This window comes from Neopsephotus bourkii, unplaced genomic scaffold (assembly GCF_033783945.1).
Source record: "Neopsephotus bourkii isolate Nb327-2 ecotype Australia unplaced genomic scaffold, CSIRO-AGI_Nbou_v1 NB_1858, whole genome shotgun sequence".
NCBI lineage: Eukaryota > Metazoa > Chordata > Aves > Psittaciformes > Psittacidae > Neopsephotus > Neopsephotus bourkii.
Window position 1 is genome coordinate 29,855 of NW_026902331.1, and position 24,242 is coordinate 54,096.

The 24,242-nt window shown below is 41.6% G+C and overlaps 1 protein-coding gene across 2 annotated transcripts; it reads right to left on the minus strand.

Moving 5' to 3' along the window:
- Window positions 1–2,691: 2,691 nt before the first annotated feature.
- On the minus strand, window positions 2,692–23,928 carry LOC133207288 (E3 ubiquitin-protein ligase SIAH1). Of its 2 annotated transcripts, none has more exons than XM_061344055.1 (2): window positions 23,764–23,928; window positions 2,692–5,036 (listed from the first exon to the last, which is right to left on the minus strand). In XM_061344055.1, exon 2 carries the CDS (start codon window positions 5,032–5,034, stop codon window positions 4,186–4,188), a length of 849 nt encoding a protein of 282 aa, XP_061200039.1. In that variant the 5' UTR covers window positions 5,035–5,036; window positions 23,764–23,928; the 3' UTR covers window positions 2,692–4,185. The 2 variants fall into 2 exon arrangements, with proteins under 2 accessions (XP_061200039.1, XP_061200038.1); XM_061344054.1 differs by lacking the exon at window positions 23,764–23,928 and adding an exon at window positions 8,288–8,551.
- Between the last annotated feature and the right edge of the window lie 314 nt (window positions 23,929–24,242).

Consider the following 24,242-nt stretch of genomic DNA (forward strand, 5'->3'; position numbering starts at 1 on the left):
TACTAGCATCAACAAAGAATCATGAAAAAAATACTCCTTTACTGACAAGATTAAAGCATGAGAAAGCTGAAGCTGCCAAGAAGGAATCCTCAGCTCATCTGGCATAGCTGTATATAAACAGGGAATAGGCTGAGAAAGTTGGGGCTGTTCAGCCTGGAGAAGCTGCATGGAGGCCTCATAGCAGCCTTCCAGTATCTGAAGGGGGCTTGTAAGGATACTGGGGGTGGACTCTTCATTAGGGACTGTAGTGATAGAACAAGGGGTAACGGGTTAAAACCTAAACAGGGGAAGTTTAGATGGGATATAAGGAAGAAATTCTTTCCTGCTAGGGTGGTGAGGCACTGGAATACATTGTGCAGGGAGGTTGTGAATGCTCCATCCCTGGTGGTGTTCAAGGCCAGGTGGAACAGGACCTTGGGTGACATGGTTTAGTGTGAAGTGTCCCTGCCTATGGCAGGGGCGTTGGAACTCGATGATCTTAAGCTCCTTTCCAACCCTAACTATTCTATGATTCTGTGATTCTATAATACATAATTCTGTGAACTGTAGTTATGAGAACACAAATTGCAGCAAATTCTGCTCAGCAAGAGTCCAATATACCAAAAAGTAAACTGACGTAGCCCAACAGTTTACTTATTTAGGAAATACGATTCAATACACTAAGGAGCAGCAGCAGCAGGGGAAAAATAAGGGGTTTAAAATGCTTAAGGGATCTGAACAGAAGCAATACGGTCCAAGTTAAGTTCCTAAGTCCTTTCAACCCTCACCTCTGGTTTGTGCAAGGTCTATGCAGACATCATTTTTAAAACCTAAATGCAGGGACCTACTCCAAAGAACTGTTCTAATTCTCATGAGAGGAGGGAGAAGATGCACTCAGGTTCAGGTACATGCAGTTGTACTGTCAGCACCAGGAGGTGGAGCACACTTGAAGACTATGAAAAAAGCCTGGTCATGTTTTGGAGGGACAATGTGTTGTGTCTCTCTTAACTGACAGAAATCACTTTTGAGCCTGGGGTGCCTATGTTTGTAGTTAGCCTATAAAGAGTGAATCGTTTAAACAATGCCAAGAGAACACTGGATCATCACACTGAATTAGGTACTGCACACTGCGAGTGATGTAAGAAAAATCAAGCCTGTCAGTGTCCCATCTCAGCTGACGGCTTTGTCTTGGCTTCCCTTGAATGTGAGTGTGGATAGGGATTTAAACTTTTTAAATGTAACATCCTTGCGTATTTCATTGTTTCATGCTAGGGTCAACCACAAGGGAAGCCCCATATATTACAGTCTCATCCTGCTCATATATTCTGAAACAAACTGGACTGTGCTCATGAAATGCAAACTGTGTCACTGACAAAAGCTATTACAGGAGCAGCCTATAGATCAAAAGTCATGATTTGTTTTGCTTTCATTTACGCAGACAGCTGATTTACCTGGAACATAACAGCACCATAGCAACAGATTATGTATTTCTGTCCCTGATTACAAAAGATTTTACAAATGTCACTGAAGACGATCTAATAAAATCATAATGTTTCACTATTTTAAGAATTCTGTTTCAGTCATTCACTAGGCACCTTGCAAGGTAAGAGGCAACAACCGAGTCTCAGAACACCTTACAAGATACTTGAACACAGAATACATAAAGAAACTAGACAATTGGTGAAACACTACGAAGGTGCATCACCAATGCACTGCTTCAGCTGCTGCAATTTTAAAGCACTACTGCAACCAACCAGCAAAAAATGTCAAACAGAACCCAAACATTAACATCCATGTTTGACAATCATTTTCCTTTTAAGGCTTCCCCCCCCCCCGCCAAGGGGCAATGAAAAGCAATGGAAACAGGGCTAGCAGACACAAGATCTACTCCATTTCATCCCATCTACTACATGTGAATATTCACTCCCAATACAGCAAAGTAAAACAATGTTTTCTACAATAAACAGCTACTGTCACAACCATGTCAGACTTTAATACACCATTTATTTTAAATAAGGCAGTGAACTGTACAGACTTCTAGTATGTTTTCTGTTTCCATATCAGAGCGTAGGGGACTTGCCATATCCTCGAACTCTTCAAAGGAGAGCCACTGAACAGGCTTCTAACACTTCTGAGGATCTGGGCCTAAGGATAATAAACTCTAATCATTCCATCTGATGAGGGACACCCCACATTCCATACAGATTTCTTAACAAGACCAGAGAGCTGGAAACAAGCTGACCTAGCAAGCAAACACAAGTCCCAAGCAGCTGATCACACACAAGTCGGTGTATCCCTCAAAGTATCAGAAAATATTTAGCCAAGTTTCTGTCAAAGATCCGGGGACAAACCAGAGGTAAATGTAGACAGGCTTAAGTAGGTGAGAGTAATTACTGAATTTGGAAGACTGCGAAGAATTACTGTATATTCACACAGAAAAAGATGCCAGGCAGCTGGATTTCTGAAATGTTTTATCTACTGTCACAAGGCACCAGTACATCTTTTAAATTGAATCTGTGTGCCATTCCAACAGCCTAATGTCAGATTTTAAGTGAAACTTACTACACAAAGCCAGCTATTTCTGTAGTACTTTATTAATCCAACCTGATGGATTTTACGTTCCTTACCCATACTTACCTCATCATGCATCAAAATAGTAAGAGCAAGAGTTGCCTTAATAGATCAACCTCTGACAAGAAAGTTAAGACAGTGCACAGTAAATAAAACTGTATTTTAATGGGTTACAAAAATAGTTAATAGCCAGCCTACCTCCCCAACCACATGTCCACTACCACCAGGTTTGACAAAGATCTCTTTCAAACAGCTTTTCAGCTTAGTCTATTCTGTGTGTCTGTAACTTGCAACACAAATACCATACACATATATGGCTCAATCTTTCACATACAGATGGACTGTGGAAAGCCCAGTACCCTTCAAAAGGCTTTCTGTCTGGGGAGTCACACCTGTAGGAGACTGTTTGCATTGTAACGTTTGTCATGTCACTAATATACAGAAGTCAGCTCCAAGACAGTTCCTTTAGTAACAATCAAAAGCCGTGAAGACAAAAAAACTAAGCAAGAGTATCAATGTTTCAAACTTTGAGCTAATGCAAAAAGCAAAAGTTGGGTTGTTTTGTTTTTGAATTTGCCAGGTATTCTCTTAATGACAAACATAAAAAGACTGAAATCATCTCATTCTGCCTGCCTTTTTTTTAAGCAAGTGCTCTGGGTTTGTAATTGAAATACTGCTTAAGATAACAACTTCTTTGAACTGCAAACAACAAATACAAGGATGCAATCATGTTTCTAAACATCTCTAAATTTGAAGCCTGAATTTAAACAAAATAGTAATTCACAAAATTCTTAGTAATTGTTCCTTTTTGGTAGAAGATAACTCAAAGTACAACAACATCCTGACCTGTTTTTAGAGGAGATTCTTTACCGATATATCTTTCAACAGAATTACTTCTTTCGAGTTCCGTACATTCACAGAACAGCTCAGTTAAGAACAGCATCACCAAAGAATTGACTACTGGAAAGAGACAAAAGTTACCAAACATACAGAAACAGAAGTTTTACCATAGCAATTGTGCATATCAAAAGATGACACTGGTAATTATTTTTTAAAAAGATACAAAAAAGAGAAAAACCTGAATTACAGAAAAGAAAGTCATATTTATTTAATGAAAAACTAGAAGTTAATAAAAATTAGCAAATACACAAAAAATATACACAAACAGCAGCAATACTATGTAGTGACTTACAAAGGGGGACGGGGAGGCAGGGAAGCAGTGGCCAGAGACCAGACCACTCAACATGGCTTGTCAGTCAAAGGGGTGGAGGAAAAAAAAAAAACACAAACAAAACCACAAAACAGTATCCTTCTCAACAGTACAATCAATCTACAAACAAGATTTTAGAATTATTTTACACCATTTTCTGTAGAATCAATTCTTAATACAAAAGATGCCCGTTTTGGGTGTATATATTTTTTCAGTGGTTTACTGTTGACTTATTTTAAATATATTAGTGTTACTACATGCAACTGCTTCTTGTAATTTAACAGCCTTTCCTTTTGTTTACCTTCATGTATGTCTAGCCTCCATCTACCAAATAATTCATCCGACAGTCAAAGGTGGTTACCCTAGTTTCAGCTAAATTAAATGCAACGATTTAAACACTGGCCTCAAGAGGTTGGATTGCCATTTCAACACATGGATATAGTTACATTGATGCCTAAATTGCCGTTTTCTGCAAAGAGCTGTGCAATGCTGGTGTCAAAGACTAGACAGTCACTATTCATAATGGCTGTTGAAATTCCCTCATGGATAGATCGAGGAGTTGCTTCCCAAGTCAATCGCCGTCTATGACCATTTAACTCCAGCCGATAAGCAAAGTTTTCTGCTTGCTTGCGGGTTCCTATGAGCTGTACAATCGCAAAAAACTGCTGATGACCATCATACTTCTCCTGTTTCTCCAATACTAACATGAAATGAAAGCCAAAACAAGACTGCATCATAACCCAGTCAACAGCACCAGGAAGATTAATGTCTGTAGCAAGGAAGACTATATCTTCTCCCTGAAGTGTTGTAATAGACTTATGTTGATGCATCAGGTGTGGCATTACAGCATCCAGAGAACCTTGCCATTTACAGGAAGCACCGGGACATGGACAGGAATAAGGCCTAAACTCACACAGCTCCTCATGGTCTGCTTTTTCTGTGTGTGGCAAAGTTATCTCACATCCAGAAGAGGCATATTTACATGGGAATAGTACAGAATTGGCAACTTTCTCCATTGCCAGGTTACGAATGGAGCCCAGCGGGCCTCGGCAAGTTGGACAGCACGTAAGTTTGGGGCGACAGTTGCTGCAAACAAGATGGCCACTCTGACACTGAAGAATTGGTGGAAGCACATAGTCAAAACACACAGGACACTCAAAGAGACTAGCCAAGTCATTATTGGAAGCTGTAGTGCCTGTCAGCGCAGGCACCCTCTGTGATGGTGTACACTTTGAAGTACCCGTGGGTAGTGCTGTAGCAGTCTGACGGCTCATTTCTGCAACAGAACAGAGAAAAAAGAGTGAGCACCCAGACACATTTGATTTTCCTCTGCATAGATTTGCTTGATTTACAAATAAATCTCAAAAGAAACCAGATACAAATGACAGTGAAAAACCTCCATGTAACATAAACTGTGGGTATGTTACATGGAGAATATCAGTTGTGCTGCATACAACACAAACACTTGTATGAGATGCAGGTGTAACAAGTGAAGAAGTTCTCCTAATTACTCTGAAGTAGAATTTACTTATTGGAAACTCCAAGGGGGATGAGTAAAGACACACTGAAAATGAAACTGGAATCCTCAAAGTTTGTAGTTGGTGTTTTGTTTTTGAAGGGGGAGGGGGTGGTGTTAATACTGCATTTACAAAATACTCCACCCAGGCCACTGGGTGTAACAACTGGGAGCACTATGAAGCAATTCTAAGGCTGTATTTTAAGTTCCTGCGTATTTAGTGAGATGAGAAACCAGACATTATCTTCAAGATACGACCTTCTCAGTGACCATGTTTACTGTATTTTTTTTGTCTTAAATTGAAAACCAGTAGCAAGGAAACCCATAGCTCAGAGATCACTACACTGCTTTGCTCCCCAGGACAGGGCACTGACTCTTCATTTTCACTACTCTGTTACTCAGGCTTGTAAAGCACATCCACTGCTTCAGCTTCCTGAACTAAAACATTTGTTAAGATACAAGAAAAGAAAACCCAAGAATTTTATTAAATTTCCCAATTAAGAAATTAAAAAGAAATTTGAATTTGAGAATTAATTTTGACATCTTAAGAGCTCAAACATTCCCAGTATTTGAAGAGGCACTGATGTTGATTTAAGTTACACAGTCAGCGGAGTCCACACTAAAGTTCTGTCCTTTCAAACATCCCCATACAAAAGTTGAGCCCTGCCTGCCTAAGCACCTTGCTCAAGTGTTGAACAGGCCAGTTAAAGTACTGATAGATTCACCCCCCCAACTCTCCTCCTTCCCGTGCAGAAGAAATTACTAGTACTACCAGAAAAAAATAAACAGTCCAGTTTGAAAAGATAAACCTTGCCATCCTAAGTGAAGGAAGTTAAATGTTATCCAAAACTGGTTTCTATTACACACTAAAATTCTCAACCACCTTAAGTGCTTCCCTGCAAGTACACCAGCTCTGTATCTGTCACATACGTATAAAGGTTTCAAAATAAACCTCATCCTTAATCACCTTGCTATTTGACATGGGAATATTAGGCAACAGGCAAGCTTCCCATATTTAGCATCATTTCACCCACAAAGTTACTCATACTTGGACTAGGTACCTCAAAGCAGCATACTGTGCATGCTTTTGCAAGACATGCACAGTTCAGGGCATGCAGCAAAGGAACTAAGAGACTTGAATATAAAACAAACTTATCCCTTGACATTCAAAAAGTAAACAGACCAGCAGTTTCAAGTTCTTCTACAGAAGCACCTCTCTCCCAAGGCAAGAGCTAGAAAAACACTGTCTAAGATTCAGTATTTGGTCACATGCCCAATAACAGCATCATCTCACTCTTCAAAATCTCTTCCTTCATCTCAGGCTTCTTGGACTAGAGATACCCAGTTCCCATCTTTGGGGAAAAAAATTAACCAAACTCAAACAATGCTGGACCTTAACTGATACTGTAGAGATATGACAGGAATGTTTGTATCTTCTGGCTTCATTTCCCTACTGTAAGGCATTCCAGCTTAGATGAAAAGTTCAAAAGCTTATTTGATCTGTGACAAATCAAATAGATGTTCTGGGGAAGCAATGCCACCTGAGCTTGTTGCTAGGGGATTCAAATGGTAAATGCCTCTGTGAGAACTGAGCACTGCTGTTGTTTTTCCTCAGCACCTGTAGGTGGGAGATTCATTATGACATGCTGCAGTTCTACGATCTAAAACAAATTATACACAGAAAGGATCCGAACATGGGAGAACAAATTCTGATCACGGTATTCACTTGGAAAGAGCTTAGAACCACAGATTGATTTGGGTTGGAAGGGACCTTAAAACTCACGCAGCTCCACTAGTTCACTAGACCAGGCTGCTCAGTAACACATCACATGCATATTCATATGTCAGATTCTAAGCATGTTTCCCTTCCAATATTGTAAACACACACATTTCAGAAACATTTGTGTTTCATCTTCCCTGTACCTACAGGTCCTGATGCAGGGATCCCCACTAATCCACAGACTGGTGAATGAATCCACTGCGTTAGACCAGTTCCCTGGGCAGTCTGACGGGCTGGGTGAGCTCTGCTTTCTTTAATTACACCTCTCAGGGCCCATTCAACGTTAAATTAAGCAACCTTCAAACTTTGCAGGAGACCTTATGCACAGAGGTACTTCCCACTTAAACCTCCTAAGCCTCAAAATACTAGAGAAAAAAACCATGTACTACAGAGAACTGTACAGCCCTGTTCTATCACCATTTCTGTGTGACCAACCTTCACACACATCTTCTACAACTCAGGACTGTCCAAACAAGCAAGTAATTAAACTGAGCAGTAATCTGTGAACCAGGCCTTTGAGATTAGCACACAACGAATAAACTGGATAAAACTATAAACTGTAATTCACCAAGCCTCAACCTGCCCAAAGCCCACATTTTCATCACTCTTCTTAACGGAAAGATGAATAATACATCATGATGGAAAAGTGAGAAGTTAATTTCTTATAGCTCTCTTGAAAACTACAAGTTAATCACAAACACAAGCATTAACAGTACAATATATTTAACCTACTAAACTATCAAAAACATACAATTACAAACCACATAAAAATAATTACAGAACTGGAAATAAAATACATTTCAGTTACAAAAGCTTTACTACAGGTAAAACCCCCTAATACGTGATATGTGTTACTATCTCTTTTCATACACTGGGAATAAGTCTCTAAACAACAGTGACAACGTAAGGCTACGCATCATTGTCAAAATATTATTTCCTACAACACAAATTATTCAAGAGATTGTACAAATTAAAAAAACAAACAAAACCCTAACAACACAAAACCAAAACAAAATCAAGAGTGAAAAGTGCATTTTAAGATTTCCTAGTTCTAAAGCAAGAAAAACTCTGTCCTTGACACCAGAACGCACACAGCTGTTGAGGGAACTTCTCAGTACGGTTCTGGGGAGGGGTGAGCTGCACGCTCTCGAGGCCTCCCGAGGGACACGCTTTCAGAGCTCCTACACAACAGCTTACAGCCCTGCGCACGCTGCGAGTCACAAGTCGCTACCTTTCCCCTTGCTGGCGTTACTTCCCGACAAGCAGGCACACAGCACTTCCCTCCACGAATGCGGCGAGCTGGAGGCCGATCTCCTCGTCATGCGGAGCGGAGGAGCTCATCGCGTCTCCGCTGGGCTGTCCAGGATGCACAGATCCCCGGCGGCACCCCGCTCTGCTCCAAGCGCTGCTGTCACCCCCCCATTACGGCTGCACGCACGCTCCGGCCCAGTGCCCCAAAATGGTTTCCTCAACCTCCGTCCCGCCGCGGGCCGGTGGCTCCGCTCCGCTCCGCGCCGGGTCGGGCAGGGCCGGGCCGGGCAGGGCTGGGCTGGCTCCTCCTGCCGGCGCTACCCCGCGCTCGGCTGCGGGCCAGCTGCTGAGGCCGCGCGGCCCGGCCCGGCCATTGGCTGCCCCGGGCTGCCCCGCCCCGCCTCCGCACGGCCGCAGGGAGTAGAGCGCGGCGGCCCGGCTCGGGCGGCCCCCAGCGGCCGTTGGCACCCGTTGGACCGCGGGCAGCGCCTCTCCCCAGCACGGACACCCCGAAAGGCCCGAGTCGGCCCAGGCCCGCCGCACACACCGCCGCCTCCCCGCACCTGTACACAGAGCTCCGCTCAACACCGGTACGTGATTCTCACGTGCCACAACCACTTCTCTTCAGATACAGAGATGGATCTGATAATCTTCCCCAAATAACCGCTTCTAAAAAGCTACAGACTGCATTCAAAACATGGATTTCTCTTCCAGTTGCCGCTATTTCAATGCTCTGATTAGCATTTTCCACTGTAGCTGTTAACATGAATAAAGTAGCTGTTCAACACGAATTTTCACCATTTCTATGAAGCAGAAGCATACTAAGCCCTAGAAAAAGACCAACAGACTTGGAAAAATATGACACAGTTGAATATCCATGTGGACTGTTGACAAAATAGAACAGCTTAAGGATAAAGGAGTTGGAAACCAAGTCAACACGATGCATGATGCACACTCTGCGCTCATCAAACTTTCAGCATGACAGAATACAGATGTATGGATAGCAAGATCATGGAAGTACAAGTTCCAGTGGCGCCAACAGAAGAATATACTGCAATAAATTGTTCTGGTCACGTAAAAAGGCTACAGTATCAGAATAAAGAAAATTATCTTTGAAAATGCATCCCTACTACTCGAAATTTAAGTCCTGTTCAAGGAAGACCATGGAAGCTTGTACTGGCACTCCACTACATGCAAGTAACACCCCATCACTAGTAACAAAAACTATCAGGACAGTAACAAGACATACTTCAGCCTCCCCCCAAACATGCAATATACAACATCTCCACCTGCTAAGAGTCAAGAAAGTTTCCAAACAACACCGAAAAGCTGAAGAAAACCAGCACTAAAATGGCTTTTGAGAAATCAAGAGTGCCTTCTGAAGTGTGTGAAACGTGCCCTGGGCTCTCCCTTCTGCAGTAAAGCAGCTGTCCCCAAAACAAAAATCACTAGCCCCTCCATAGGTTAGTGAATGCTCTGCTAGACTGATGTAATAATGTACAATGCCTGAAGAGAGAAGGCCTTTGAAACTCCAAACAGATAAAAAAATTACAGTGAAAAGAGGAAGATGAAATCAATCCACTGCTTAAAAAGCTCAGCTGAGGTGCAGGCACAGGAAAGCAGTTTCAATAGAAGCTCAAAACAATGATATACCTCACATGCCACAGAATTAACAGTACACAGGAAAGGATCGATACCCTTTCAGCTGCTCACCTTTCAAAGGTGTTGGCTTCAGACACCACTCTAGAAATTACCTCTCTTGTCGTACATCAAAATGCAGGGTACCTTTGACAAATGCAAGTCAATACCACCCACTTACCCAAAATCTTCACCCTCAACAAACAGATTAAGACTTAGATTTAACATTTTAATTTGCTTTTGAGGGAGTATCTGAATATTGGTTTTGGGAAAAAAACCCATGAAACTCCTGTAGAGTCATTTAAACAGCTGGAAGAGAGAAAAACCCTCTGATTCTATAATGCTGAAGAGTGGTGTAAGGAAAGGATCTGCCTTTTCACAGATGGAATATCTTTTTTTTTTTCAGTCATATTTCAGAACTAATTGAATTCAGAGACTTCCACTCAAAATGCATTCTTAATGCATTACAGCCATCAACAAAGTTAGATAAAATCTGTCAACTTTTTCAACTCTACGTTCATATTTGAAAATAAGACTTCTTAAAAACCATCCCCCTGTTACTGAGCACTGCAAATGAGAACATTTCATGACAGTGTTTGAAGTTGTAAAAAAAAAAAAAAAAACACCAAAACAACGACAGGTTACTTCTTCTAAGGTGTGATGTAAGGCAAGGAGTGCCAAAACCTGAAAGTTAACCTGCTGAAAATACTCATTAAACAGGTGTAAATAAGATCTTAAAAGAAGATAGAGAAAGATCGGTAACGCCTGTAAAATGTTCTAAACAATAAATTGAAAATACTAAAGAGTGACCAATATTTCCTTGGCAGCAGCAGCAGGTTTTGTGAATGCAACAGAAAAAAAGAAGTGTGTGTATATTTAGAAGAAAGAATGTGTGCACATGTACAAGTATACTCTAAGTACGTACTATCACGCCCAAGAAGCTGCAAGTGTTAGCGATACAAAAGTCAGAAGTGAATATTATCTTGAGAATGAAGGTGATTATAAAGCACACTTGGTTCTGATCAGAAAGGGGCTCCAGTGTATTTTAAGTAGGGAGCTTTCTCACAAATTTTAAAGTAGCACTGGATTAATTTCATATAAAAAATTCTTAGGTTACCATAATTTTGTAGCATGGCTGCTCAGTTATGAGAAATCTTAAGTGGCTGAGGTAACACCTATGGGTCTACGGAAAAGCCAGCTTTTCAACTACATGTACTTACTATTTCTGAAAGTCATCCTCCAAGGAATCTACCTTTCCTTGTCTCCTCTTGCACTCATAATCATCAATGTACAGCAAAACAGAAGGGAAAAGGGTTTTAGCAGGCTCTAGTGAAAATACTACATATTAGCCTCACCGCAACCAAACCCACACCTCAGCAATCAAACACATGTAATATTAAGTGCATTATGCACAACTGTCCCAGTGAATAGCTTGTATTTTTTAATTAATATTTTTAATTTCTATTTAAATTTCAAGACACTTGAGGGCCCAAGGTTTTCCCTTTTGAAGTATATCTATTTATCTCCCACAGCTCTTGGATGATTTCAGAAAAGGCTTGGCATGCTTAATATCAAATGCATGCTTGCTCCTGCAAGTATGATAACACTGGGTACATAAAAGTACATCCCAGCTTATCCACTGCCTCTCTACCCACTGGCCTACTTCAAAACTTCCAGAAGACAGTTCCTGACATAAATTATTAATCAACTACAAAACACAATTTAGTCTCTATACACTCTGGTTTTGATTCAAGAATTATGAATTTTTTCAACTCTTCCAGACACTGTTTTCTTTAGTGCCCTTAACTATATGCTATTTATTACTTCAGGCACCTCAGGGCTTCTAATTTCCTGCATAGCAGCCAAAAGCCAGAGCAATCCAATGTTAACAGATAATAAAGCAGGCCCCTCAAAATACTACAAAATTGAGGCCAAGTCACAAGATGATTTCCTTTTCCGAAACATCACTGTCCAGTTCATCTCCTTTGTATACAAAATTGCAACAATTTCCACCACCTTGTAGTGACCTAGCCTGCCTGGAAGTGCACGTATTTTTTTTCTTGCACCTCAAGACACTCCCTACCAACCCCTCTTCCCAACAATCAGGAAAGGAAATCCCAATGGATTTATATAATCATGGAATCAGTCATCCTCTTCGTGGCTACCTCTGCAGTGAACCACCAGACCCTAAGGCTCAGTGTTCTGATGCTATCAAATATATTCTCATGTACATAATATGATAACCAATTGAGTCACTGCTAGTGGGCAATCCAGGTCTTTTCCAAATTCAACACATACTGCATGGCAGATGCAGATCCAGACAGCACTATGTAAACAAAAACAGTAATATTACGTCCATCAAATCATAGTGACCTGTTTCTAATTCAACAGAAAAGCTTGAGCCTTGGCTAGTGTGCTTTGACTTCTGCTTCACCACTATCATTAACTATTTATCCTGCCTATCAGTGCCAAAATATAAAATACCAACCCAAGAGGTGTTTTCCTAGCTACCAAAGTTTTTCTTTCCGACAACTTTAAAATGTAAAATTAAGAAGGAACAGTGCCTTATAGAAGACATACAACACCACATAAAATCCATATTGGCAAGCGACTACTAGCATGACTACAGCTTGATGTTGTCATCATGTAACTTTTGAATGCTGTAGTCATGCAAGTTTTAAATGCAACAAATAACTTCATCAATGCAAAAAAAGCGAGTAACCCATACTGTAGGCGACCAGAATTTTCCATACTCTAAAGAATCAAGATCCAATTCAGCATGGAATATTGGAGACTATACTGCTATGGTACTCCAGTCTGGTAGAGAAAGGCTAACTGAAGACCGAAGCCCAGAGAAAGAATAACTAACTGATAAACCCCCAAATTTCATTCTAGAATGAACACTAGAAATGTCTGATTAACAGAAAAAGCTGAGTTTGGACTGCTCACTCTGTACTGTACTACCAAAGAACATCCCAGCTTTCATATGTCTTACAATTATAAGAACACAGACCATAAATAATAAAGCAAAATAGGATGTGCATCTCCCCCATCTTCTCAGAGATGGGAGGAAGCTGGATAGAAAGCAAAAGGTAGGGGAACTATAAAGGAAATTCCTTAAAATTCCAGCTATATGAAAAACAATTTATCAAATACCACCACTATGAAAAGAAAATGCAACAATATATTAAATAAACTGGTATAAGCAATAATAGCAAAAATTACTGATATGTGGTAATTTATTAGGTATTTGAAAAAAAATTCTTCCCTGTGAGGGTGGTGAGACCCTGGCACAGGTTGCCCAGAGAAGCTGTGGCTGCCTCGCCCCTGGCAGTGTTCAAGGCCAGGGTGGATGGGGCTTGGAGAAAACTGGTCTTGTGGAAGGTGCCCCTGTCCATGGCAGGGGGTTGGAACTGGATGAGCTTTAAGGTCCCTTCCAACCCAAACCAGTCTGTGAAAGTTAAGCCAAAAACTAGCCAGTGAAACCACCTTCTTCATTATATAAACAAAACTATAGAGAAAAAGAATCATTATTTAAGCACAAATCAAAACCAAACACTTGCATTAGAAAGATCATGGACCACTTCCAAATTGGACTTCACCTTTTTTTTCCCTTTTAAAAACAAGCAAATAATTTATCTGACACTGCTGAATCCCATCTACTATAGAGGCATGACGATGGTACTACAGAAACACTGCTCAAAGCTGTTTAAGTGCACACTCCTGCAGTGTACTGAAGCTGGGCTCTGTGACAAAAGCCTTGTCTTCTTTCCATTCACTAGCTCTGTATCCTCAGTGCCAGGAGTTAGTCAATGGTCAGAGCCTTCTTTTGAGATAGGACACCTGAACCACCAGCATGCCTACAAACAGAACCTATACCATGAAAAACTACGGTATGAACTCAAACCAGCAGCTGTCCTGTACTAGCCTTCTCAGATACCAAACTGAACATGCCTTTTGGCAGCCTGCTGTAGTTCAGTCACAGAACTGAGATAAAGCAGAAGGTTTCAAAATATAGCACAAACCACCGAATCTAACATAGTAAGAAAAATTTCACATGAAAATGCAGACAACTCTATGCAAACAGTAAACACCAGAGAAAACGAGTTCTATTTTTTTAGTAATATCTGATTTCCTTTCACAGTGCACAGAACACACTGAACTAAGCTGCATCAAGATCATCTTCCAACAATAGTTCATCCCAGTAATGTCTATAAACACAGGTAGTCAGTTACCTCTTAAAAAGTTCCAGACATAGAATGTTGCAATAAGAAGGCAGGCAGGCATAGAGGAGGATCAGCTACAAAGTGAATTAGTAACAGCACAAAAAAAAACACCACCCAACAAGTTATTTTTCATGCTGTAACATATACCACCATCCAGAAGTATGTCAAGCAAGAAGCACGTGATTCTATTCTATATCACAAATGGGCTCTGTATACAGCTTCTATTAGCTCAAAAAAAAAACCACCCCAAAACAACAAAAAAACCTCAACCATAACTATGTAAATATTAACAGCAAATCCTACCAAGTGTGACAGTTTGGGGGCTGTGGTTCTTTCCTCAGTCTGATTTTGCAAAACCTATATTCTCCACTGCATACTGTAACTGCCATGCAATATTGCATCACCATTCCTGTGTCTGTGGCAGACAAGGGAGAAGGGTGTGGCATATGGCGTGGAAGTGCCTACCTTAATTCAGTAAGGCTGAACACTATAAAAAGAACCTGTACTTCGATGTGCCTACACATACAAAGTCTTTCTGTGACAACTACTCCCATTCAAATTCAAGACCTATTTTATGCTCAATATTCTTCCTGCATAACTAAACTATTTTTATTAAAATCTCCCCACAAGAGTGCATTGCTTAGGTCCATACATATTTCCATCTTATATAATAATTTATTCTTGCCATTCTTAATCTGTTCTGTATTCCTGTAAGCAGTTCTGTTGACAGTGGAACCCTGTGAAAAATGGTAATGTGACCTGTAGAGGGCAAACATGTAGGGGTGAGCATGAAGAACTGAGATAACTGATTCCAGAGTACAGATCTGGGTGCCCTAAGGAATGACAAACATGAAATCTGCACACACGTACCTCCAGGAGCACACAGAGTGACACTGAAAGCCTAACCCATCAGAAATTATTAAATTTTCAGACCTTCTTGTACTAACCTACACAGAACCTCTAGTCATTCTGAGGCACAACATAAAAATAAAACACACAACATTTTAAATGTAAAGAATCAAGTGCATATTTTTTAAATGGTAACTGCTATATTTTGGAAGAAAGATTTTCCTACTATGGATAACCAATTCAGGTAGAAAATAAAGAGCACTGATATTATTTACACTGTAACAAATGTAAGACCTTAGTAACATAAATGCAAAAGCAGAGTGGCGCTTTCACATTTCTGATGGTTCCAGACTTTTCAGTACTTCATTCCTTTGAACTCCCATTTGCTGCATGTCTTGTGTTTCTAACATCCATTCTTTGAATTACATATGCTTCTGTTAAACCAAATCCAATTTACTGAAACGACTGTTTTCCCCACTCCTCAGTCCTGAATCAACTGTTTCTGTACTACTGTTGCACAAGGATTCAACTGCCACCATTAAACATCTTTTTAAAAATCATTACTACAATGTTACTGATTCCTAAACTTGGCTACTGACAACTCTACCATGGTTGTACTCCTGCACAGAGCAACAGCTCTACCACTTTTCATGAAAAAGTTTTAGCAGGTTTTAGAATGTGGCTTTATCTCAGAAATAACAGCACTCTTCCACCAAGCATTACCAGCCTGAGACATAGCAAATAGAAAAGGGTTGAACTGATCATTCCACAGATGACCTTGTCACATGAAGAGACTGAGCACTCTCTGAAACCTAAAAACAATAATAAAATATATACATGAAAGCGTTAGTGGTAATAGAGAATTATTGTGTAGCATAGGCAACATGGGTTTAGCTCCTGCTGTCACAAGTTTCTGAGTCACCACAGGCAAATACTTCCTGCCTTTTACATGTTTTTCAAACATTTCTTACATGTTTTTCAGACATTAATGCGGAAGAGAACATATTAACTTGATAAGGATACTAAATTAACTCTGTAGACCCCATCTAAATCTACTCAAGGTGAGTAATAAATAAATATCATTATACACTAAAGGACACCATATTAAATTATTTAACATCTCAGTTTTTACAGTTAGCAATAGTCAAACTTCAATCACTGTTTACTTTCCAACTCCTCACATACAGGTAACTGCCCTCTATTCATTCTAGTATTTTGTACATCGAAGAGACAAATTAGGGAGACAAGGCAGCTCCCTTCTCACTAGTTCTACTGCATTAGGCCAATCTGAAGGCCTCCTTCTGTGACAATTGCACACTGATAGTTTACGGAAAGCAAATAAAGTAACCTTTCTTTAGAGGGATCCTTGTATCACCAAAAAAAAAAAAAAAAAAAAAAGGGTGCCTGAGCTTTCTTTGTGAAAATCCAACTACCCAACTCTTGAAGCAAGTGATTCAAATTCAGCAGAAGAGCAGCTCTCAGTGTTCTTATGTTCTTTAATGGCCGCTGAATTCTGACTAGGTATATCTCAAATGCTAAGTAGAATGCACTCACTATTTCACGTTATTTGTATTGCCTGGGAAATGGTTCATGGCATGCAAAATTAAAATTCAACCATAACTACTCTGAAGTCAGGCCTGAGTCTGCATCAGAAGACAAAACACAAGACATTATAAATGGTTTGGAAGTGACAGGAGTACATGTATCTTTCTGCTGCTTGATGCTCTTTTTATCAGCACTTTCTAAATTCAACACCCGTGACTATGTCCTTCTCTGCAAAATATTGTCCTCTCTTCAGTTATGCAGTTAAATCAAAACTTGAGCCTATGCTGCAGTGGTGAGTATCAAACATCAACTGTTAACAATGACTGACTATCCAGAGGACAACTGTAAATTTAAGTACTTTTGAGCTGCCTTCTGTTACAGGAGTTTTACAAAAATATATTGGGTTGGAAGATCAAGCCTTCAAAAATTAAGAAATAAAGTTTCACAAGCAACCCTAAGACTACTTCCCCTATGCTATTAAGGAACTCCCTTTATTAAATAATCTTTTTTTCCTAAAAACTAACTCCTCTAGTAGATGAGCACCTGTATATCTAAGGAAGAATTGTGATTGTACAAGGAACAACTTTTCCTTAAATGGAACACTAGATTTTACTATAAAGCTGTTCCTCAAAGCAGCTGGTTTTAATATGCATAAAAGTGCCTTAAAATTACTGCTTTACAGGTGCTCTTTTAAAAGAATGTCAATCTCAACTTCTGTTATGGAATGCGTACATTCTATTTGTAAAATTTCCTTTCTAACGATTATACTTGACTTAGCACAAAGCCAGACTAAAATTTTATAGTACACCACCAACATCTGCCAGCCAATTTATTCCCCAGTCACACCTGTGCAACCAGTCTTCAAATTACATCCCTAACGTACTTGCATAATCACACAGATTTGGGCCATGTAGTGATGAACCCTACACAAATTAATTCAACTTCATTGACACCTTCGTGCACAAAAGAAGGGGGGGGGGAGGGAAATTCCTGTGAACCAAAGTAATCTTGTGCCTCTAATGATTTTTTAATATATATTATACACATCTGCATATGTATTTCGAAATAAACAGAAATCAAGAGATAAGCAGAGCATTTTCATAGCTTTTGCAGGAAAGCAACTGCACACGCATATAACGAGAAGGAGCAGAACAAGACTTGAGGCTCCTATACAGGCAAAAGTGAACAACTTGACACATATTTTTAAAAAGTAACCAGTTAAAAATAAGAAGCTTATCTTGCACACCTTAAAGTGGGATTATGTATGTATTGACACATAAACACATATCAAAGCATGTTTCAAACATGATTTCCAAACCAATATGAGGTAATTTAAGAAGATTAAAATATCTGATCACAAGACTACCAAATTTTGAGTCCTACACGTGGTCAAAAAATGCCAGCAGGTTGTGAGGTTTCAAAACACAAAACCACAAAAAGTTAGAGCCCATTTTTACAGACTTGAGAACTGGATTAAGATCTTTGTTCTAAGGTGCTGCACGAAGTTGTGTTGGGTGGTGCAGTAATTAAGAACAGCCCTGTGGAAAAGGACTTCGGGGTGCTGGTTGATGAGAAACAACATGAGACAGCTTCAGTGTGCGCTCCTGCAGCCCAGAAACCAACCATATACTGGGCTGCATCAAAAGAAGCATGACCAGCAGGCTGAAGGAAATGATCCTACCCCTTTACTCTGCTCTTGTGAGAACTCACTTGGAGTACTCTGTGCAGTTTTGGTGTCCTCAACATAAGAAGAACATGGAGCTGTTGGAGCAAGTCCAAAGGAGGGCCACGAGGATGATCAAGGGGCTGGAGTACCGCCCGTATGAAGACAGGCTGAGAAAGTTGGGGCTGTTCAGCCTGGAGAGAAGCTGCATGAAGACCTCGGAGCAGCCTTCCAGTATCTGAAGGGGGTCTACAAGGATGCTGGAGAGGTACTCTTCATCAGGAACTGTAGCAATAGGACAAGCAGAAATGGGTTTAAACTTAAACAGGGGAAGTTCAGGCTAGATATAAGGAAGTTCTTTACTGTGAGGGTGGTGAGGCACTGGAATGGGTTGCCAAAAGAAGTGGTAAATGCTCCATCCCTGGAAGTGCTCAAGGCCAGCCTGGACAGAGTCTTGGGTGATGTGGTCTAGTGTGAGGTGGCCTTGCCCACAGAAGGGGGTTGGAACTAGATGATCTTAAGGTTCTTTCCAACCTAAGCCATTCTATGATTATCTTTCAAAGAGAAAGTAGCAACACTACATGTTTAATGGTTCTGGAACACCTTAACGGCACTTAAGAACAGCTCAGTTCTAGTATTTCTTCAGAGCTTTCAGATACCACTACAAACAACTAAAGAAAATATATACAGCGCAAAGAACAATCCACCAGATAGAGGCTCCATGACTCCCTCCAGGCACACAAACACAGTATGTCTGGGTGCAATTCTACCATTTCTACAACAAACAAAAGCAAACTGCTACCAAACTGAATGGTTGCACTGCCTTTTACCTATTAGTTTTCTTTCTCTTTAAGGTAACGTATTCAGCAAGATCAGTCTTTCACATCTGCATGAGTGCTTACATCGGACACCAGGATGACACAAAACAAGCTGGCAACAGAGAGTCAGACCAGTCTTTCTTAGCTGTAAGACTACACTTAAGACTAAATTCAAGCGCACCCACAATGACAGAGGATGACATCTCTTGCAGCAGCACTGGCTCACAGGTTAACACATGAGCCATGTTAAGCCATTCCCAGAGCAAGCTGCTCTGGGAAGTGAACCAGGTAGTAGTTACCCATTCCTCACAGGGCATCAGTTTTCAACTAAACTTGGAACTAAAACTGGCCCAGTTCACATTCACATTGGTGACAGCAACACGGCAAGTTACCACTAGCAGTCTGAACTGAAACTGTCTTTAGCTACTGCTGCACTATAGCTTGTGCAGTGCTACATCTTCTGTTATTTCTTCTTTCCTAATACTAGTGTGTTAACAGCAGCTAACCACTTCCTTTAGAAAAATCATACAATATAGGAAAAACTAACTTCTCAAACCCACTTTAAACTAACACCCGCATCATATTTCAGCATAAAGCAATGTGTACCAAGACTTACAAAACAGAACTTGGAAACCTTGTATTTCAGTTGTCATCCTCTTGCAAAATATAGAGGATATAGAATCTTCCCTCATGAAAGACCTGTAATACAGACTAAACAAAAACAACAAAAATAAGCCTCTTAACTATATTTCTAAGTTAAACACCAGCTCTAGCAATTTTTACCTAAAGGAAACAATTTTCAAGCTTTCTCTCCACCAACTTAATACCAAATTGTTTTAAAATACTCTTACTCCAGTTAAAACCTTTTCAACCTTTTGACAATCTGTATGTTAGCAAAATTTAACACACAATTTTACTTCATATGTGGTTTTCGTTTGACATATTTCATCTGAACACGTACTTGAAAATAACTCTTTAAAAAAGTGTGGCATTCTAAATGCACTCGATAGCATCCAAAAAACCCAAATACTGAAAAGTCACTGTGGTCTTTCATCAAGGACTAAATGAATTTTCACTCCATTTAGCACAATATGCAAGAACTTAAAAATATTAACTTAAAGACTTCATGCCATGCAAACTAATCTTCAAATAACTGCTGTTTCACTTTAAAGGACCTGATGACTAATTCCTTAAGCAGCAGAAGTTGTCTCTACAGTCTGCTTGCTTTTCTTCATGTCTCAAGCAAGGTCATCAATTGTTACAAGACACAAACCTGTTTCTAGGTAAGGCAAACAAAAAAGGAAATGGTCAACAACTGCCTGTAGGTAAATTTACCGCTCTTTTTACATCAATTTTCCTGTAGAAATATAGTGATTTTTAAAGAGGTATTTCCCAACGCAAAAGAATAAATACAGTCTTTACCACTGAAATAATATTTTAATTCCCCACTGAAAACAAAGCCAACCTCAGCTTCCCTATTCAGCTTCTAAAAAGAGAAACGAATCAAAATCAGAAGTGCACCATTTGGTTAACTGTAATTATCTAGCACTTTAGCTGATTAAAGTTCTGTGGAATTAGTAACCAAATCTCTCATTATTCCTATGATAACACAAAGAATCACCATTCTTGCTGTTCTGATCATTATATAGAAACACAGTATGTAGTCTGGATTAGAACTAGAAAGTATGTATGTGTATGAAGCATGGCATAAAATTTAGGAATATTAATGAGGCATTAATCTAGGGTTTGTTTTCTTTCTTTACCTAGTATAGTTAACAGCAAAACAGACTATAGCATAAGATTAAAACTACCTTACACTTTGAAAAAGAGTAAACTGCTTACACCAAATTCTCTTACTAATGAAACAAAGCATATATATTAAGATAACAGTATGTCTCTACCTATTATGTATTTTTGTTACAACCAAAAGGGGTACATCTTACCATTCTTTTTTAATCACAGACTGGTTTGGGTTGGAAGGTACTTAAAAGATCATCCAGTTCCAACCCCCTGCTACAGGCAGTGACACCTCCACTAGACCAGGTTGCTCCTAGCCCTGTCCAACCTAGCCTTGAATGCTGCCAGGGATGAGGCAGCCACAGCTTCTCTGGGCAACCTGTGCCAGGGCCTCACCACCCTCATAGTGAAGTAGTAACCACAACTAGTTGCCACTTTTCTTAACATTGATTTTCCTTCAAAAAACAAAGAAGAAAAAAAAAAAAAACAGTAAAATGATCTTCTGCATCTACAGTGATCACAACATGATGTCAGAGAAGAGACCCTAAGCTGTAGGTCCCAAGTGATGGCTGAGATGAACTAGAGCCTGCCAGCATTCTTACTCTTACTGCTGCTGCTGTTTGCAGCAGGTGGTATTAAACAGTACCAACCAGGACTTGGGTAACTAAAGTCAGCAGCTGGAAAGACAATTTTTACTTTGGCTTTCTGCAGACTGAGTATATGCATCACAGCTGCAGAACTGAGCTTCTCACATGTGTCCAAAATTTCAGATATCATTGATTTGCCTTAACTCACCTAGATCAGATTAGCTCCTGAAAATAAGACAACCATTTAAACAAAACACACACAAATAGTCTATTTGGCAAAACTCAGTCCAACTTTTAAAGCTGATGGTTACCAGACCACAAATGCTATTACAAGCAGGAAAAAAACAAGAAAAGCAAAGTGATTCTAACTTAACATCACTTTTCTCATAGGATTTGTATGTATAGTCTTCCAGAATGCTTCATGTAAGATCAGAGCTCATAAAACTGTCCTACTTGATTGAAGCTTTCAGACCAAAAAGAGTTGCTTCTTACGCAAACAGACTCATACTCCCACTCTTCAACATCAGAGGCAGGTATCTGACATCTAAGCAGTATCTCTTTCACAATTCACACTAAGCAGACAGCAGCAACTATGCTCAAACCTAAGTACGGAAATCACTTGTGCTATTTAAAATACTACTTTCCCTAGTTCACACCTACTTAGCTGTAGCCACTGAATTTCTGAGCTAACTCCTCTAGTACAGTCTAATTAAACTACAGCATTAAAACCATGCCAACAGAAACAACAGGTTAAAGGACAAGATACTTTGTCACAACATGCACTTTCAGGACTGCAGTGCTCATTATTCCATCGTTTTCAGAATTCTTGGGTCACACCAGATTTTCAAAACTAATGGATAATTTTTTTCCTTGTGCTTTCCTGTGTATTTTTTCAGTGCTGTGAAAAGTGCTAAAACTATAGTAGAACATTAGTTTCTATTTAAGCTCACAGTTATTTCTAACACTCATTTTTTACACCAGTGTTATGGTGTAGAATATATTATAAAAGCAGAACTAATCAATTTATTCTTCAGGTATGCCCCCCCAAGTTATTTTCTATAACAGAGTACTGGCCCAAAGATCCATGGTTTATCCTAAAAGCCTCTATTAGTCCACCTGTATTCCAATACTCCAAATCTTCCTGAAGATCAGCTTGAATATCTCAGGCTTGAGAAGAGTCCCTTCCAGTTTTCCTCCCCCTCTAGAATGCACTGTGCTAGCCTCAGAGTTAAACAGACAAGTGAAATTATGCCCCATGTGTGGAATATCCCATGTCCTTCATGACCTAGTCCAATTAGCTATGAGCTTCCTAACATCCACTCATCTGCCACACTAAACAAATTAAGCCACTTTATCTATTTATTTAGCATGTGAGTAAACCATTTATTATAGAGGCAAGGTAGTATTCACCCAGACTGGTTGAAATAGAAGCTGAAGAGATAATATTGGAGAAATATTGCATGTTTGCAGCTACAAACGAAACGTGAGCTTATAATAAAAGTGCCACCAGTTCACTACCGGGAAAGAAACTTAGTTTTTCTCCTGAAGAAATACTTAGGACGCTTTGCCTTTCACTACAAACACTATTGTATCCTGTCCTTTTAAATCCGTGGAGAAGGTAAGAGAATTCTAGCCTTTTAATTTTACAGGGGAAGCCGTGGGATAAGCAAGAATGCCCCCCCCCCCCCCCCCCCCTTTGCTCTCACCGGATTAGAGAGGGAGACAGCAGCCTTCCCAGGAAATACCACAGAGGAGCATCCAGCGGCCCCTTTACCTCGGCAACCTGTTTCCTGCAAGCGGCGGGGCCGCCGGTGCGCAGGCAGAGGGGCGCAGCCGGAGGCCCACACTAGTAGGCCGCCCTCGCCGCCCTTCTTTGGCCGCGACAGGGCCCGCTCCGCGAGGACAAAGCGCACAGCGCGGCGAGGCCGAGCCCGAGCCCGAGACCACAAAGGGGCAGCCCCGCGGCCCAGACCCTCCGCAGCAGCCGTGCCGGGCCGCCGCCTCAGCCTGGCGCACAATAGTCCAGCAGAAGGGCTTGCAGCCGCCTCGGGCCCCGTCCCTCCTCCCTTCGGGACCCGCAGGCTCGGCCGAGGAAAGAGGTCCCGCCGCGCGTCACTTCCCCGGGTCACGCTGCCTCAAACCCCGTCGCGGGCGGCGGCACGGGACCCGTCCGTCAGCAGGGAACCGGACGCCCGGGCTGCGCTTAGGCCGCGGCGGGGCCTTGTCCCGACTCTCCTCTACGGCCGCCGAGCCGGCCTTAAGGCCGCGCCGGGGCCTTCTGCGACCTACCAGGGGCCGCCCCACGCCGGGGACCGGGCGGGGAGAGGGCCCCGTCAGGCCGGTCGCTCTCGCCCCTGTGAGGTCGCTCGGCCTCCTCTCCGCAGCACGCTCACCTGTGGGCGCTGGGCTGGGCGGGACCCCGCTGAGGCGGCCTTGCTCCCCCGATCGTGCGGGCTAAGGGGCGACTGGCTGCGCCGCTCTCGCCGAGACGCTCAGTGCCCGGCCCCAGCCGCCTGAACCGACCGCGCGGTGAGCGCCGCTTTCCTACCGGCCGAGGACACACCACCACGAGAGCGCGCCAGCTGCGGCGGAGCGAGCTTTTCCTGCCTGCCGGACGCGCTCCCGAGGCTGGCGGGCGGCAGCGCGCACGCGCACCCAGCAGCGGCACGCAGGTCGGGCTACTCCGCTCCTGGGGCGGCGCGGGCCGGCGAACAAAGGCTGCTCGGCAGCGGCGCGGCTGGCGCCTGGCTGCCGGGGGCTTTCGGGCCGCGCTGTGCTTCCACCCACTTGTCGGGCCTGGGGAGAGCCCGCTTCTTACCTGCGCTGGTACCCAGCCCCGCCAGGGTTACCCGGCTCTCCCGCGGCCCAGAGG